General features: G+C 48.7%; 1 protein-coding gene across 2 annotated transcripts in view; it reads left to right on the forward strand.

Moving 5' to 3' along the window:
- Window positions 1-18,086, forward strand: part of ASCC3 (activating signal cointegrator 1 complex subunit 3) — a 2,113,369-nt gene that overhangs the window by 2,036,573 nt on the left and 58,710 nt on the right. For both annotated transcript variants that reach the window (XM_085611187.1, XM_085611188.1), the window contains exon 38: window positions 8,708-8,859. In XM_085611187.1, the coding sequence (XP_085467313.1) occupies window positions 8,708-8,859 (152 nt within the window). The remainder of the gene's footprint in view (window positions 1-8,707; window positions 8,860-18,086) is intronic.

The raw sequence follows: 18,086 nt of genomic DNA on the forward strand, positions 1-18,086 counted from the left end.
AGTCTCCCAACTTGGAGGGAAGACTAGTCAGGTCTCTGGAGAACCAACAAACCTCCACCCATGTTGCAGAGCCGGGCGATGTCCGTGGGACAACAGGATCAGCAAACCGGTCTTCGACGTCGAGGTGCCTGCAGATGCAGAGAAGTGACTCCTTCACTTCAAGGGAGATTCCTTCAGGTTAGGATGCAGGCTGAGTCCTTGGTGACTTGGAGGATGCACAGCCACGCATTTGGAGATCTTTGGAAAAGCACAGGGACGGAGATGCAGCAGGATCCTTTCTACCAGAAGCAGGATATTCATGGGTCCTGGCTTGAAGATCAGCAGAGTTCCAGTGTCCACCAGCAGAAGAGTCTTTGATCAATCTTTAGCAACTGACAGTCTGTTCCAGAAGTTGTTGTCGGGACGAATCTAAGGACCCATCCTCAGGGAAGCCCTTAAGTAACCCTAAAAAAGAGGGAAGGACCTCTTCACTTCTGACCCACTTATCAGAGAGGGTCAGGGATGATACTCAGATATCCTAGCCAGTCTCCTGCTCCCAGGAGCCAAGATTCAACATGGCAGAATCAATTGTCCACCTGGAAGAGCTCTGGGCACCTCCCTAAGGAAGAGCTGGACAGGGGGTGGTCACTCCCCTATCCTTTGTGTAGTTTTGCGCCAGAGCGGGAGCCATGGGCTCCTGAACTGGGCCAAACAGGTTAATGCGTGGAGGGCAACAAATGTGCCCTTCTATGGAGTCTGGTGGCGCTCGGAAGCGCCCCCACCCTACCTAATTCTAAAGGAGAGGTGGTCACACCTCTCCTTAACAGGAAATCATTTTCTCAGCTTCCCCTGCCTGAGTGAAGCTCATCAGCAGGTGGGTAGAACACTGACTAGGGTCGGCAGCAGCACAGGCTGGCAGTCAGACCCTGTAAGACTATACAGGTAGGTATTGGTGGAGTCCATTAAGGAGCCCCCCATTACATGGTATCATATAACTAACACTAGAATCAGTGTGTTGCATGATTCCAACATGTGTGATACCAAACATGACCAGGTTCGGGGCAACAATTATGTAGTTAGACATCTCGACTTGCCCGTGTCCACTACATACCTTATAATGTCTGTCCCACACTTACAAAGCCGAGAAAATGGAGTCTGGGATTTGTAGGGGCAGCTTTGCTCGTGCAAGGGTGCCCACACACTTAGAACCATGCACCCTGCCCTTCGACTGAAGGGCCTACCTTAGGGGTGACTTCTAGGTTTTAAGTGCAGTGACCATTATATAAGGGAAACATTGTACCCGAAGTGAAGGGTGCATGCACGCTGTAATGCAGGTTGCAATGCTAGCTCTGCAGATGCAGTTTACATGGGCGCCTATGGGTGGCACAATACATGCTGCAGCCCATAGGAGACCCCTGGTGTACCAGTGCTCTAGCGAACTCAGTGCCATATAATAAGGACTTAGTATGGTACCCTAGTATGCCAATTGAGGGGTGTACAAAGTACTTACAAGTACATTTAGAGAAGAGAGCACTGTCACTGGGGTCTGGTTAGCTGAATCCCAGTGAACTACAGCCAAAACACACTGGCACCAGGCAAAAAGTGGGGGTAGCTATTCCAGAAAGATCCTACTTTTCTACAGGGAAGTACTTTAATCTCATTGCAGAACGAAATACCAGACGGTTTGGTTGGAACTAAATACAGATATTGTAATATAAGTCTTGTTTCACAGAGAGGCTCTACACTCCCCTTTTCCGGTGTCCTCTTTACCAGCTAGGGGCGGAAACCTATCTCTAAAGTCTCCAACACTTTATTACTTCGTTATTGATCAGGGGCAGATAGTATCTAATACTCTCACTTTTCAAATGTGCAACTTAGATCAATTTATTTGACCTCTGCAGCAAGAGTCTTAAATGGATGTAGCATACTTGTCTGCATGTGCTAATCTCTTGTCCCAGGCATATAGGACGCCCAGCATTTACCTGCTGGTTATTGATGCAGCTAAAGCAGTGCAGTGGATGTGGTCATAAGGGTGGCTCCTCTCCTGTGGGGTCCACTGAGGCATTCACCTTGGGGCCATGTCCACAGTGAGGCAGATATTGGCAGCAGTAGCATAAGTCTTACAAGCCTTTGGTGGACTTCCAGGTGACACAGTGATAGGTGTGCTTTAACGTTATTAGAGCAGCTCAAACAAAAACCAGGCATCTAGTCTAAGGGGACCACTTCATAGTACAAGTTACTCATGGCTTTGCTCTTTGGAATATTCTGCTTTCTCTGCATGCCCCCACGCAAGGAACACGTGGAGCTTCTCGCCTCACAGTGTCTTCTCCTGCAGGGCCAGGCATGCTCCTTCCATCACTCAGCAGGCACCAGGCAGTCCATGAACTGTGCCAGCAGAAAGTATACACTTCAAGTGATATTCCCTCATCTCTGAGAAACTGCCTGCTTGGTAGACACCAAAACAGGTACACAGAAGCTCTTTAAGTACTCAGTGGAGCATTCCCTTCCTTGGTGAATAAGAATTTGGGATCAGAACAAAGTGAGTGGTTTGGACCCACTATTACACACATACACATTGTCCTGACAGGGGATCTGAATCTATTGTATAAGGCTTAAGAACTGGTTTGTGTCACTTCCCTTCAGGTGTCATTTTCAGGCTGCTCCTCAGACTTTGTGCAAAGTGGTGGTTTTCTAAACAGGTAGCAATTTGCTGGCTGCAATCAGAAGTATCTAATACCTGAACACAATGAAGTGTGCAATCTTTGCACCTTGCTTTCATCAGTCTTCCTGAAGTAGTAATCGGAGACGCTCAAAATGGCAGGCTCTGCCTAGAAATTTCCTCACCTTGATCAACAAAAACTGCAGTTCCACCTCTCACTCTTGCAATTTACTAAAGCGCAATGGTCGGGAAGAACTGATCACCAGCCCTTAGCTTATAAGGCCTTCAATAAAATTCTACAGGTAGCTCTGTCTCCATCCTTACTCACTTTAGTGTGTAAGATCCTCATTACGAGTCTGGTGGTCCACGGACTGCCAGACTCGCAGGGGCGCAGCATACTTCCGAACAGGGTAGTCAGGCTGTCCTGAGACCACCGCAATGCCTGGTGATGACGCAGCAGTCTTGAGGTCACAGTATGCTTGGCAAGGCCACTGCGGCCCCAACAAGCATATTACGAGTTTTCTCACCGCCACAGTTTTCAGGGCGGTGCGACGGCCATGAAAAGTGTGGTGGCGAGAAATCAGAGGGGGCCCTACAAGACCCCCTTGTGCCTCTGTGCCATGGGGTGCATGAAGGGGGCACATGTAGGCCCCCCCGCCCCCCTGTGTGCATGCACCCTAGTACCTGCATGGCATAGACTGCCGCAGTCCAATGCCGTGCAGGGACTGATTTTGGTGTTCTCATTGCAGTGCCAATTTCATAGGCACTGCAGTGGAAATGCCAAAGAACCACCCGCCAGACAGGAGAAAGCTCCTAATCTAGAGGGTGGTTCACCAACGGTTTTGGTGGTGTGGGAGAGGGGCAGTCCCACTCCTGCACCGCCAAACTCATAATGAGCCCCTAAGTCTCCACACACAGGAATGTAGGCAATACATATCCACTGTCTATGCAAGTTGTCCTCAACCTCCATGTTGTGCCATGCTAAACCAAGGGCATCCAACTTGGATGGCACTAGCCCTATTACTCACTCACACAACACACAGAGTACTTCTACAATACATGTGCTTTTAGACTCACTGTACATACATGCAGTCAGCGTACATGCAGGTATCCTGACTCTTGATTTGGCCTTAGGTTCACGCTAAACTAGGGGTAGTAGCAACGTACGGTTTTGTGAAACAGAACTCCGATCGCCATTTTCTCTTTGTCAAGAAGTGGAGAGACTACTGGCTCCTCCCTTGTAAAGTTCTACAGTTGGGTGGTCAGAACTCCCATGTTCAAATCCCAGCAAAACTGCTTGAGTAGCAACATTTAAGAACCACTATTATTTGTGATCCTCTTCAAATGCGTCACGATTCTTCACAGCTAGAGAGTTCTTCTCTGCTATAGCCAGGAAAGGCTTCCCATCTTATCCACTTCTGAATAGTGATCTGGTGAAGTGTAGGAGTATTTAGAGACAAATGGCGTTAGCAGAGACAGCCTATTATATTTTACACTAGTTCCAGTCTCTGGCCTCCTCCTTGTTTAACCGCAGGATGTCCAGTGCTTGTTTGAGCCTGTGGTTACAGGTGGGGCCCATCGGCACCCATGTCTGTGCCAAGCACTTATATTTTCTCATAATATTTTGACACAGTGCAAGAGAGAACAAGCATTGAAAATTCAATAGGTCTCGCCTTTGATTAAGTTAAAGCCATTTGCTTTGCTAATGGTATTGTATAGCAAAGCAAATGGCTTTAACTTAATGAAAGGTGAGACCTATTGCATTTTTAATGCTTGTTTAAATAGCAGCTTCACTCACTGGGGTGGCCAGGGGTCCCCGCTGATTCTGGTATGTGTGAGTGCGCTCGCAACATTCTGGGCTGCTGAGCAAGCCACCCGAGAGGGAACATTCTTTGGAAACGCTGGTCAGTCACCCTGCCGCCTCATAAAGCAGCAACGGGGCAGCGCATTGGTGAGACCCCCGCAGAAGGATGGCTGGACGCCCTGGCTGGCTGAGGGGCTACATGCAGCTTCCCATCTCAAGAATCCGGGGGCAGAAGAATGTGAGGTGGGGCGACCAGGGCGCTTTCCACGGCACGGCAGGAGGACAGGGCTGACTGACTGCAGGTCTTGTTTCACGATGAATTTCACTTCTAGATGCAAAGGGTGGGGGCGGATCTGGGGCCGTGTACCGTGTGGGCAGTGATTCCCAAAGCTTCACTCCCTCTGGGGCTTACGATAAAAATATTGTTTCTTAAAGGCATCACATCTGGTGAACTGTGTACGTAAAAAGTGAAAAAAAAACCACCCAAAAAAACACATGAAGCAATCACTAGCGACGTAGGGATGTGGCTGAATCAAAAACACACAGTAGTGCAAAACGTACAATTTACAGGAAAACACAGCACCGCACGTTCATTTTTGTTTGTAATCCTGCAATTAAAAGGGTCCAGGGTGACTGCTTCCCGACAGAGACCACGCAGTGGTGTGCAAAACTAAAGAAAGGCGTTCTAATAAGGAGAGAGGCACCGGAGGAGGTTGGCAATCCGGCGGTAAAGAGAACAAGTAAGCCCTTCATGACAGCAATAAACAAAGTTCAGTGGGGTGGAAAGAAAATGTTCAAAACAAGGCGAAAGCAACCGAGCCTTGGTCACATTGCAAAGGGGTGAGCGCAAAGCCAATAGTAAAGAAAAAAGTGCCGAAACGAAATATTATACCCACCGTCTCACGCCGCCAGTAAAACATCCCATTCCGGTGGGCGGGCCCTAAAGAGGACAGGGTGGCAACCAGGAGGGACTAAACACCCTCCGGTCCAATCAACGAACTCTGTTTGGCATAATGAATGACGACAAACGACGCACGCCAATCAAAATTACAGGCGGAGCAGAGACACGACTTTTGGAACCGTATTGATTCCAAGAGACCCTCGCATGGCGAGAGTAGCGCATGCGAGACCTAAAAACATAAAAGGGAAAAAAAGAAGGAAAACGAGTCACGAATGAAGAAAGCAGGGATGACAAAGAACCCGCTTAACAGGCATTCTACCACATTATAGGTTCAAAATCTAAAGGTTAAAAATGAAAACAAGTTGTTAACACCATTTACAGACAGAATCTCAAACAATTATTTTATACCGTGCATTTAGCCACTATTGTTCTCCTAGTGTTCCTCAAAACAAATAATCTAGTCCCCAAATTCACACATAATGTAAATTGACAGCTATACCTATGCAGTAAATTCCCTCTAAGTTTAGCCTAAAGGTTAGAACAAACATCATGGTTCACAGCGCAACAATGGCGGTGGCGACAACTGCTTTAGGGCGTCTCGTGTCATTGTTGTAGGAGCTGGATGAGCGCTTTTTTACCACCTTAGAAAGTGGTAAATATAAGCTTCAAACCAACAAAGGACACTGTTCCTGGATGCAGGGTGCAAACAGTCACCCAAGCATAAGGGTGCAAGTCGTCATCCATATCTTTAGAGAAAAAATGAAAGGAAAATAAAGATAAAATGGGTAGTCTAGGTGAAAAGGACCCACCACTAGAGTGAAAGAACACATTTTGTCCTCTGTTGACCTCACACATCCCAAGGGGTGTCATGCTTCATCAACGGGCGTTTGCTCCTCTTAGGGCCGGCGCTGCAATTCCCTACGGGTCCCCCGAAGGGTCTCTTTATCGAAGATCTTTTTTAGGACAGCCGGATGGTGCATGCAGGTGTGTGGGGTAGGGGTCCAATGAGGGTAAAAAGTGCGTGCCAAGTGATAATTGAGTTAAAAAAGGGTAAACATGCAGCGGATGTCTTATTTGTATACCCTTAGCAGACTACAACTGTTACATAAAATCTTGTCCCTGCGGCACACTATCCCCAGGCATCAAGATGCTCATGGGTCTACATGTTTCGCGCCTGCGTCGCCTTAAGGGTCGTCGGCGCTTCGTCAGGACCAAAGATATAAAATAAAGTGCACGTGAAAAAATCATTAAGAACCCTCTAAATCAATCAGAGCGGGCAGTAAACCTGTATACCGGTAATCTGGCTACAGCTGCATGGTGTATACCGCTCTTGATCAATAACTCGCATAGCTGAGGGATAACTCCTCTGACGAGAGCACTGGACGCCTGCACATTACCGGGCAAGAAAACACGGTAATCTGGCTACAGCTGCATGGTGTATACCGCTCCTGATCAATACCGGTAATCTGGCTACAGCTGCATGGTGTATACCGCTCCTGATCAATACCTCGCATAGCTGAGGGATAACTCCTCTGACGAGAGCACTGGATGCCCGCACATTACCGGGCAAGAAAACAGTTATGCCCGGGGTGCTGCCTCCTTTACACCTACCCCGTCCATGTGTCAGCCAGTCGTGAGCCAAAAGTGAATATAAGCTTGTCACAGGAACTTTCAAGGCATGTGCTAGTTTGGCTGATGAAATATAGCTGCCCTTGTTGACGTTTCTAAAGTGAGCATCTAAATATTACACAGCAACATAATTTAAACATAACGTGGCAAATCAAAGCAATAAATTAAAAAAAGAAAGCAACACAAAAAATGCAGTAAATAAAAACAAAATCTTATTTCAGTAATACAGCACAATAAGGCAGCAGCGCAAAATACAACAGAGCACATAACTAGCTCAATAAAAAGGCCATAACGAAAGTGCACAAAAATGTTTTTGTCACAGTACCACCTCCACAATCAGGTGTTACTTTCTACAGTTTAATGATGCTCAATGTTTCGAGCTTGCACAGATGGAAGACTGAGTTGGCATTGGGAATCGAACACGTAACCTGCCGGTTACAGCACCTCAGTGGGTGTCAGATGAATCACCAGATATGAAGGAAGCTGGTTTACTTGCATAACAGCCAGCTTTTTTGTGTTGTGTAGTTGAAATAATCTTCACTTGTGCACATATTTTCTTTGCTGAAAAACATCGGGTGGAAGATGCTTTATGTTTCTACTAAGGGAGACTAAAAGCAAAATACAGCCCAGTGTAATTCTCTGGCAAAAGCCTTTCTTCCATGAAGCAATCATGCAGCAGGGATGGGTGAAAAGAATCTCACTGCGATGTAACTGTTGATGTTGACCCCATCAAAATCACTGCTTATAGCGGTTTACTAGACACACCAACTTGCGATTAACACTTTAATAAATATTTTAATAGACAATTTCGATATTTTTAAATTCATAAAATATTGCTAAATAAAGTTTGTTGTGCCCAACTTTATAACATTAAAAGAAACCGGCCATATTTCACAATTAAAAGCATCTTAAGGGGAAGTAAGTTGTACAAATAAAAAACGGGTTTATCCTGCCGGACGAACGTATTAGAAAGTTATCTGTTTCCATTTGGGCACTCCTAGTTACCATACTCTTTTCTTAAGGTTTAAAAAAATGTATTTGTATATATTAGTGAAATGCACTAAGCAGTTGTAGCTGAAAGTTGTCAAGAATGCAAGTACCCAGATTTTAAGCAGCAGTTTTAGTGCTTAATCAGATTTGTTTTGGAGGTGCCTTGTTTCTGGAAATGCAATGTATACATCACAAGCTTTCTCCATGTGCTATGTATGTCTATATGCATGCATGTAAATATGTGGTATTTATAACGTGCGAACCTAACCGTAAGGAAGAGGAGCGCTGTACAGGTTCAGAGGTCAAGACGCAGTCGGCACACTTAGTCACGTGATTGTAGTGGTACAAGAGCCAGAGTAACGGTTACTGCTTCGAAGAGACGTGTCTTCAGCTGTTTCCTACATTGCCTTGATTTTTTTGCTTAACGGAATGGTTCATTCAATACAACTAACTTTTAAATAACAATAATTTGACTGTATGTCAATTACCCACGTTTTGCAGCAGCTTTGAGAAGTAACTATACAACAGATGTTAATTGGACCATGTTGCATGTTCAGTGTGAACTGTGAGAACCAACCTTGACTAAGTATTACATTTCATCTGTTTGTAAAACATTTTTCCGCTATCACTAATAATGCACGACTGGATTGCTGTATCCAAGAGGCACACTGACTGAAGAGTACACTTGATGGTGCGTTGCGTACTCATCCCCTCACCTTGTCTCATTGCTGTCTTGTTTTTGTAGGCTATGCTGGATATTGCTGCACATCAAGGATGGCTGATAACTGCTCTGAACATAACACACCTGTTGCAGATGGTGATTCAAGCCAGATGGATTGATGACTCGTCTTTGCTTACAGTGCCCAACATCGAGCAGCACCATCTGTATCTTTTCAGGTGCAGGATTGTAACATTTTTTTAGCAGCTGTTAAATTAAAATGTGAACATGCACTATCCTTATATATGTGTGTATGTATATATATATATATATATATATATGTGTGTGTGAGTGTGTGTTTGTACATGTATAGATTACACTGAAATTCTCTACTTATGATCAGCTTTGTCAACATAACATCCCCATGCACTGTTCGCAACCTCACAGATAATATCACAAGTGTCATCATCAACGATTTTTTGTTTTATAACGATGCAAGGTTTTTTGACATTATTAAATAATAACTGATCTTAGTAGAAAACCATAACTTTCCTTGCCTGAATGTGCCTGCGTCCTAGCCCTTAGTATATGGGTCCAACTACAGGCAATATGCAGTAAAAACAGTACACAGGGAATGGCCTTTCGTCACAACCTGTGGCCAGGGGATAAAACTCTACCTGATCCCGTCTGTGTCGATTCGTACTCTGTATTTAACTTTGAATGTGAGTCAGTCCAGGCGGGGTGGAGGCTCTTGGCACCATATACCTAGAACTAGACCCCTAGAGTCCTACCGGGAGTTACATTCAATCTGTTACTTTACCATGGTGTACAAAGACTGCAAGAGGCCATAAATCATTGTTGAGAACTTTACAAGAGAAAGCCATTTTCTTGTCTACGCAGAGGTGAAAGTCCTGTCTACTCTCTTTATCCCATCTCCGGCAATATACTGTTGCTTAAAATTACTGCCATATTAGGTGTGCATTCATTGCCTGCCTCTGCTTGGATGCTGATACAAATAATTGAATGAATCATACAAGGATCGTTGTTTGAACTTTCATTAACTAAACCATACAGATTTCTTGAACAAATTTCCTCTCTCAGTACCTTTGCAGTTGATAAATGTTATTGTCTGATAAAGACTTCCAGCTGCAGATTCCTCACCTTAGAATATTCCCCAGGTGTCAGACTGTACCCGAAGTTTTTAAGCAGTACTCCTGCATGCCAGTAGGTGATGTCATTCCACATCGGAGGCGTCCGTGCTAGAAATGACATGCACGCTACCTGTATGGGTGCCACCCTGGCCCGCTGACATTATTTCTTTCCTTTCTGGGCCAGATACCACTGATCCGTGAAGAGCAACCCTCAGCCGTTTTTTGACTGGCTTTTTTCTTGACGTTTGTTGAACCCCTTTTTGAGAGATTTTGTCTCCTGGTGTAACAGGATATCCCAAAAGAAACCAGCTGGTTTCAAACCATGTGGTGCCTGTCACAGGGAGGTGTCTGTGACAGACCTATACTTAGTTTGTTTGTGGTGCTTGGAGAGTGACCATGACTCCAAGACCGGCGAGAACTGCTGAGCCATGCACTTGAAGGCACTAAGGGAGCGATTCCTCAGGCTCCTTGATGCCTGATGTCAGATGACCCCCACGACGCTCAAGATCCCGGTCACAAGGAAGGTCCTGGGACCTTTCGCGGAGCCTCACCCGGCGATCATTGTCCCGTTTGAAGTCATCAGGTAAGTCCCATAAACACAAAAAGTCGCAGAGGTATTTGACTTCACTGCACCCGTCGAAGGCTTCTGACGAGGCGCTGGAGCTTCGGTACTCTAGGCCATGTGCTTCGGCCGAGCCTGAGTCACGGTCAGCTCCTTGCATCCCTTACTTTCTATAGAAACCCTCAACCAGCTGAAAGATTATTATGATGCCATGCATCTAATATTTGGGCGGTCCGGCCCCTCTGGAGCGTCTTTGGGCCCCCCACTGGATCCTGCCTGGCGGTTTCGCCCTCGGTACGAGTTGGGCCCCATGGATCCCATGCTGGATCCAGATTGGAGCCGCCAGCGAGATAAAGACCTTCCCTGGTGCCCGCTTCAGTGCTGGTGCCCCATTGTGGCGCCATCCCAATCTTTATTCTCGACTCCAACATGGAGCCAGATGGGCGTCGTCCGACGCCGGTTCTCGTGCCAACCAGGACCGTGCTTTCCGAATTGAAGCCAGTGCCTTTTGCCTTTTGCCTTTGATGGGCCTCAAGAGAGAAACACATGGGAGAGTTCTTAGGACCCTTATGGATACCAGCATCCTCTAGATGAGAATGAGGACAACTGGTATGAGGAACTAGCATAGGTTAGTGGGTTAGACACCTCACCTCATACTGGCTTGGTCTCTCCTCCTACCGTGGCTGTGGAGGAAGGAGCCTCTTTCACTGTGGTGTTGCGTAGGGTGGCCATTGTCTTGAACCTTTAGCTACACTTAGTGGCAGTCAAGACCAATGTCTTAACAGAGGTGCTTCAGCCGGGAGTCGCCCCTTTCTAAATCTTTACTCCCTTTCAGCGAAGCCCTTGCCAACATCCTACTCGATGCCTGTCCCAAGCCTGCACAGGGGCTCCTTTGCGTAGGAGAATTGCCCGCCACCATCGGCCCACTCCTGGGGACCCCACATTTCTTACACAGCACCCCATCTTGGAAAGCTTGTTGGTCCAAGCCTCCAACTCTAGGATCAACCCTGGCGCATACCTTACTACTCTACCGGATAGGGAATCCAAGAAGCTGAATACCTTTGGCAAGAGAATGTTGTGCTCCATCAGCCTTGCACTGTGGTCAATGAACACCGCATGCCTTTTGGTCGAAATTCCCATGCGATCTGGGATTCGGTTGTGAAAGTGTTGCCTTGTTTTGGTGGAAGCTCAAGCTATACCCATCCAATCTATTGCTGACGGGAGAGATGCAACAAAGTTCACCATATGATGTAGACTGGACATGGATGATTTGCTTGGTGGAGCCCAATCATAGTTTGTGGCGTCACACCTGGCTGAGAACCACTGGCTTTTAAGGGGATGCCCAAGCCTCACTTACAGACATGCCATTTGAAGGCGAACTCTGCGCTGGAGAGCTTTAGGGACAGCAAAACTATGTCCAGGCCTTGTGCTAGTCTATAGCCACTCATCATCCCCAGTCCACCTTCTGCCTCTTTTGTGGCCACAGAAGGGGGCTCCAACCACGTTCATACCTTACCATCCTCCACGGCCAACAGGGTTCCCAGTCCTTTCGTGGCTCAGGACGCAGGTCTCTTAGACCACAAAGGACAGGTATCCAGAGGTCAGGCCAGTCTACCACCCCTAACCCAGCAGCTGCAGCCTTCAAACCCATAAACCCCATTAGCTTACCCTTCGACCATCTTGTGCACCCATTGAGGAGGCAGGATACTCCATCACCTGCACCACTGTAAGTTCAGACCGTTGGGTTTTGCAAATAGTCCAAAGAGGCTACTCCATCACCTTGTGACCACCCCTCCACCCATGCCACCCACTTACGACCGGCTGACAGAGGACCAGCTCTCCTTGCTCCTTAAGGAAGTGCAGGCTCTTTTGCCCAAGAGAGCCATAGAGAGGGTGCCGGCATCAGAAGTAGGCAGTGGTTGCTATTTCCGCAACTTTCTGGTTCCCAAGAAGTATGGAGGCCTTCGTCCTATCCTAGACCTGCACCTTCTCAATCTTTTCCTGAAAAGGTAGAAATTCAAAATGCTCATGCTTGCACAAGCTCTGTCTGCCCTGCATCTGGGAGACTGGATGGTAGTGTTGGACTTGCAGGGCACATATTTCCACATCTCCATCCTGCCTGTCCTCAGACATTACCTATGGTTCACAGTAGTCCAAGAGCACTTTGTTTGCTGTACTCCCCTTTGGCCTTACCAGTGTCCCTCGGGTGTTCGCAAAAGTGATGGCCGTGGTTGCAACTTATCTGCAGTTGTCAAGGGTTTCAGCACCTTAATGATTGGCTATGGAAGGCAGGCTTGCCCTAGGCAGTCGTCCCCACCTCCAGACTGGGGCGAACCTTCTACACTCGCTGGGGTTCACTATCAATGTGCAGAAGTCACATCTGACTCCCTCTCAGATGCTCCTTTTCATCTGAGCTGTTCTGGACACAGTGCAGTTTTGGGCCTATCCTCCCAAGCAGCGAATCTAGGATATTCAAACTATGACACAGATGTTTCAGCCTCTATCCTGGATTTCAGTGAGACTGACTCTGAGGCTGCTGGGCCTCATTGCCTCCTGCATCCTGCTAGTGACAGATGCCAGATGGCATATGCAGGCTCTGTAGTAGGACCGGAAGTTCCAGTGGGTTCAGCATCAGAAAAATCTCTCCAACATGGTCCAGATCTCAGAGGGAACGGCACAGGACCTGCAGTGGTGGCTGACCAACCACTAATGGGTCAGAGGCAGATTTTTCTCGCTTCCCCAACCAGATCACATAGTAGTGTCAGATGTGTCTGTCCAGGGATGGGGTGGCCATCTATGAGAGCTGGAGATCAGGTGATTCTGGTCTCTGGCGGAATCCAAACTCCACTTCAACTTGCTGGAGCTCCAAATAATTTGCTTGGCATTGAAAGATGTTCTTCCTTCCGTCAAGGGAAAGCTAGTTCAGGCGTTCACGGACAATACCACCACCATGTGGTACTGCAACAAACAGGGTGGGGTGGGGTCATGGATCAAGAGGTCCTGTGTCTCTGGACGTGGCTGGAACAGCAGGGCTTATTCCTGGTGGTTCAACACCTGGCAGGTTCCCTGAATGCCAGGGCAGACAAACTCAGCCGTTGATGCCTAGCAGATCACGAATAGCTTCAACATGTGGAGAAGGCACAAGGTCTCTTTCAAAAATGGGGAGAGCCTTGGTTAGATCAGTTTACCTCTGCTGAAAACACGCAATGTCATCAGTTTTGCACCCTGGAGTTTTCAAGATGGCACTCGCTTGACGATGCTTTCATCTTGAATGGAGTTCAGGCCTCCTGTACGCCTTTCTGCCAATAAAAAATGCTCGGGAAGATCAGGAGTGACTGCGCCCAAGCCATTCTTCTGGATCTGGACTAGGCATGAAGAGTCTGGTATCCTAAGCTTCTCCAACTGAGCATCGATCTTCCGATCAGACTGCCTTTTCGGGAAGATCTTCTGTCGCAGAAACAGGGGAGGGGGTCCTCCACCCGAACATGTCAACTCTATGCCTTCTTACATGGAGATTGAGTGGTGGCAGTTGATAGCATTCGACCTTCCTCCTAAAGTCTGCAGTGTTAATTTGGCCGTTAGGCATTCCACTACCAAGATCGTGTACACCTGCCGGTGGCACAAAATCTAAAAATATTGAACAGAAAGGTCTATTGATTCTCTTTCTGCTTTCCTCTCTCAAGTCCTTCTCTTTATTTATTTATTTATTTATTTATTTTTTGAAACCTTTATTACAGATTTCAAGAGATATACAAGTATGGGCCTACAACCTTCAGGCCGGCCGCTAGTAGACAGTGAGACCATGAAACATATTCATAAACACAAGCAGCAAGCAGTAAAAAGTCCCACAGATCAAAAATCATTTGCGGCCACATTGCCCAAACATCCCAAATGGCGGTTTCATTTTAAATGAAAAAACGAGAAACAAACCCACAAGGCAGCAAAAATCTAGGCAACAGTATGTGCTCCCCTCGGGAGGGCTCTACCAACCTACAAGAATAAGAGGGGGGGAAGGGCAGGGGCAGAAACAAAGTGGTTACGGTAACACAGAATCAAGAGAATGTGCAGACTAGGGAGACAGGGCCGCCGCCAGGTCGGGCGTCAGTGGCGGGGTACAGATCCCGCCGCGGTAGGAGTTCCAGGGGCCCAACACCTTTACCCATTTCCCAGGCTTACCTCTCGCCACATACACAACCTTTTCTCGGAACATACACCAATCCATATTTTCTTTCCATACCGAAATCGTGGGTGACCTCTGGGAGCCCCACAATTGTGCTATGTCACGCTTGGCCACCATATATCCCAATGTCACCCACCACGTTTGCGTCACCGTATAATCAGTCGGCTCCCACACATTCAGCAGACACCTCCTAGCCTCGGGGAGCAGCGCAACATGCGTGACCGCTTGCAACACCTCATGCACACCACGCCAGAATCGAGTCACCTCCGGACATTCCCACAAAATGTGGAGGAAGGTCCCTAACATGCCACATCCACGCTTACACATCCCATCCACCGCGTATCCCATGCGCATCAGGCCCGGTCCCGTAACGTAAACCCTGTGGAGTATTTTGAGCTGGACGAAACGAAGGCGGGCCGGTATGGCCACCTCTTTCGGGGAGGCCACCGCAGATACCCAATCCTCGTCATCCAGCTCCAATCCATCAGCGACCCATGCCTCACGGAGGGCGGCAAGCAGTCCCGAGCGATCGTTGATGAGCTTTTTATAGATCAATGAGATAGTGCCATCCGGTACATGCCCATCTAGCACTCTATCCTCCAAGGGGGAGCACTCCGGGATGGACGCGACCTCCGGGAACACGGAAGACAACGCGTGGCGAACCTGTACATACCGGAAGTACTCCCTGTCATGCAACTGGTATTCCGCTTTCAGCACATCAAACGCTTTAAATCCCCCCTTCGTCCAAAGATCGCCCACCCTGCTAATGCCAATCGTGTCCCACTTCTCGAAGCCTTTCGTCGTCCACAAACAACCCAGTCGTTCAGAGGCATACAGTGGCGTCGCCCGGGTCAACCGATCTTTCCACCCCATCGCCGAGTTTGCCGCATGCCACACCCGTACCGCGACCCGTGTCGGACCAGTCAAACGTGCGTCGAGCGATCTAGAGTAGAGCGCACGGTTGTAGTCGCCACCCGGCAACAACAATTTGTCCATTTCAAAAGCCGGATTAAGGGCGGGCCCTTAAAGCCCGTGGTTTATCGCAGCCAGCTGGGAGGCCCAGTAATAACGTTTGATGTCGGGGAGGGCGACCCCCCCCATCGTACCATGGGAGCGTCAGCTTCGCGAGGGCGATCCGCGGCCTCCCATCCCAAAACAGTTGGCGTTGCAGACCCTCCACCTCCCGAAAGTAACTAGCCGGAACGACATCCATCGTGTTTTGCAAGGCATATAAAAACCGTGGTAACGACATCATGTTAAACAGCCCCGCCCGGCCGAGCGGCGAGAGCGGCAAGCGCCTCCAACGCGCCACATCCGCCTTCAAACGTTGGAGGGGGGGGAGTAGGTTCTGTGTGTATCGGGCCGCAGAGTCCAGGGTAATAAAAATACCCAGATACTTAAATCCCTGTTGAGCAACCTGGATAGGACAACCCCGCGGGAGGATAGGGGCCTCCCCTGAGAGGACATATACACAGGATTTAGCCCAGTTGATGACTAGGCCTGAGTTACGGCCAAAGGAATTCAGCACATCCACTAACACAATCAACGATTCACGCGGGGAAGCAAGATACAAAAGAATATCGTCCGCGTAGAGAGAGACTCGATCCTCATACTCAGGAGTCCATCGGAGACCACGAATCGAAGGGTGCCACCGCAGCCACTCCGCCAGGGGCTCCAAGGCGAGCGCAAAGAGGAGAGGCGACAGCGGGCAACCCTGTCTCGTGCCCCTACCCAATTCAAAAGGAGCCGACACTCTACCATTCACCACCACCTGGGCTAGCGGTCCAGAATACAACAATTTCACCCAGCCAATGAATCCCGGGCCAAACCCAAACTTCTCCAGCGTCGCCCAGATATATGGCCACTCAAGCGTGTCGAATGCCATAGTGGCGTCCAGGGACGCCAAAATGGCTGGCTCACGTATGAACGGAACCCTCGAGAGCACCCCATGCAGACGCCGCAGGTTAAGCGCGGTGTTGCGATGAGGGATAAAACCGGACTGGTCCTGATGGATCAGGTCGCACACCACGCTGACCAGCCGATTAGCCAGCACCTTGGCCAGAATTTTTGGTTCCGCATTCAAAAGCGAAATGGGCCTGTAAGAAGTGACCCGATCACGCGGCCTCCCCTCCTTGTGAATAACCACAATAGTGGCTAGACGCTGGTCCAGCGGGAGGGAACCCGCCGCCCGGGCCGCGAGGAACATATCACGAAGATGCGGCGCCAAAGTATCCGGCCGCAATTTGTACAATTCAATGGGAAGGCCATTAGGACCCATGGCCTTGCCAGAGGCGACTGAACGTATGGCCAGAGCGATCTCCTCAGACGTCGGAGTCGCGTCCATCAACGATTTATCCTCCTCCGAAAGGGAAGGCAACACAATATCTTTAAGCAGGTTGCGGGAATCCTCTTCCGAGCGAGAAGATACCGGTGAATACACCCCGCGAAAATACTCTGCGAAGCAATCAACAATTTTACCCGGATCAGTAACATACACACCCTTCACTCTCTCAACCAGCGGAACAACTCGACTCGCTCTCTCCTTTTTATCCAGCCACGCGATCAGTTTTCCAGCTTTATCACCCATATCATACAGTCGCCCCTGCTGCTCCCTACTCAGGCCCCTGGCCGCCTCGGTGACTAGGGCCTTGTAGTCCGCTTGTTTGATCCTGAGAGCATGCAGTTTGTCGTCCGTGACACCACAATCCAGGTCACCCTCCAACTCAGTTATCTCAGACTCGATACGGGTCACCTCCTCCCGCTCACACCTCTTGGAGTGGGAAGTGAGGGACAGGGCCTCCCCCCGGAGTACCGTTTTGAACGCCTCCCACAGAGAAACAGCAGACGACACTGATCCCACATTATCTCCAAAATATTGCTCAAGGGATTTAATCAAATCTGCGCGAATCGCGGGATTAAGCAGGTACCAGGGGTTGATCGGGACCACCCTCCCCTCCATCCCCGGGACAATATCAAAGTGCAACAAGAGAGGGGAGTGGACTGAAATACCCCGAGCAAGATGCCGCACCTCCCCGACCCTCCCCGCCTGTGCCGCTGGCATCAGAACATAATCAATTCTCGAAAGACTACCATGAGCCCCGGAATGAAAGGTGTATTGTAATTGCGCAGGATGTTTTAGCCGCCAACAATCCACCAGACCCAGGGTATCTAAGAGGCCAGACAACCAAGTTTGGGCCTGGGGGAGTTCCCTGGGTGGGTGACGATCCTCAGTTCCGGAGACCACAGCATTAAAATCCCCACCAACCAATAAGATACCCTCCGGCAGCCCAAGAAGAAGGCGCCCCAAATCAGCAAAAGTAGTCGTCTGCAACCCCGGCGGGACATAAACAGAAACCAAAACAACTACTTTACCCTCCCATCTACCCACCAGAGCCGTATATCGCCCCCTGTCATCATGGAGCACCTCGTCAACCTCCAACGGGAGCGAGGTTTTAACCATAATGCCCACACCCCTCGAACCAGAGGTGAAGCCCGAATGGGCCACAAGGCGATAGCCCCGCCTATTCATAGCACAGAAGGAGTTACCAATAAGGTGTGTTTCTTGCAAGAACA

The sequence above is a fragment of the Triturus cristatus genome, chromosome 6 (assembly GCF_964204655.1).
Source record: "Triturus cristatus chromosome 6, aTriCri1.1, whole genome shotgun sequence".
NCBI classification, from domain to species: Eukaryota; Metazoa; Chordata; class Amphibia; order Caudata; family Salamandridae; genus Triturus; species Triturus cristatus.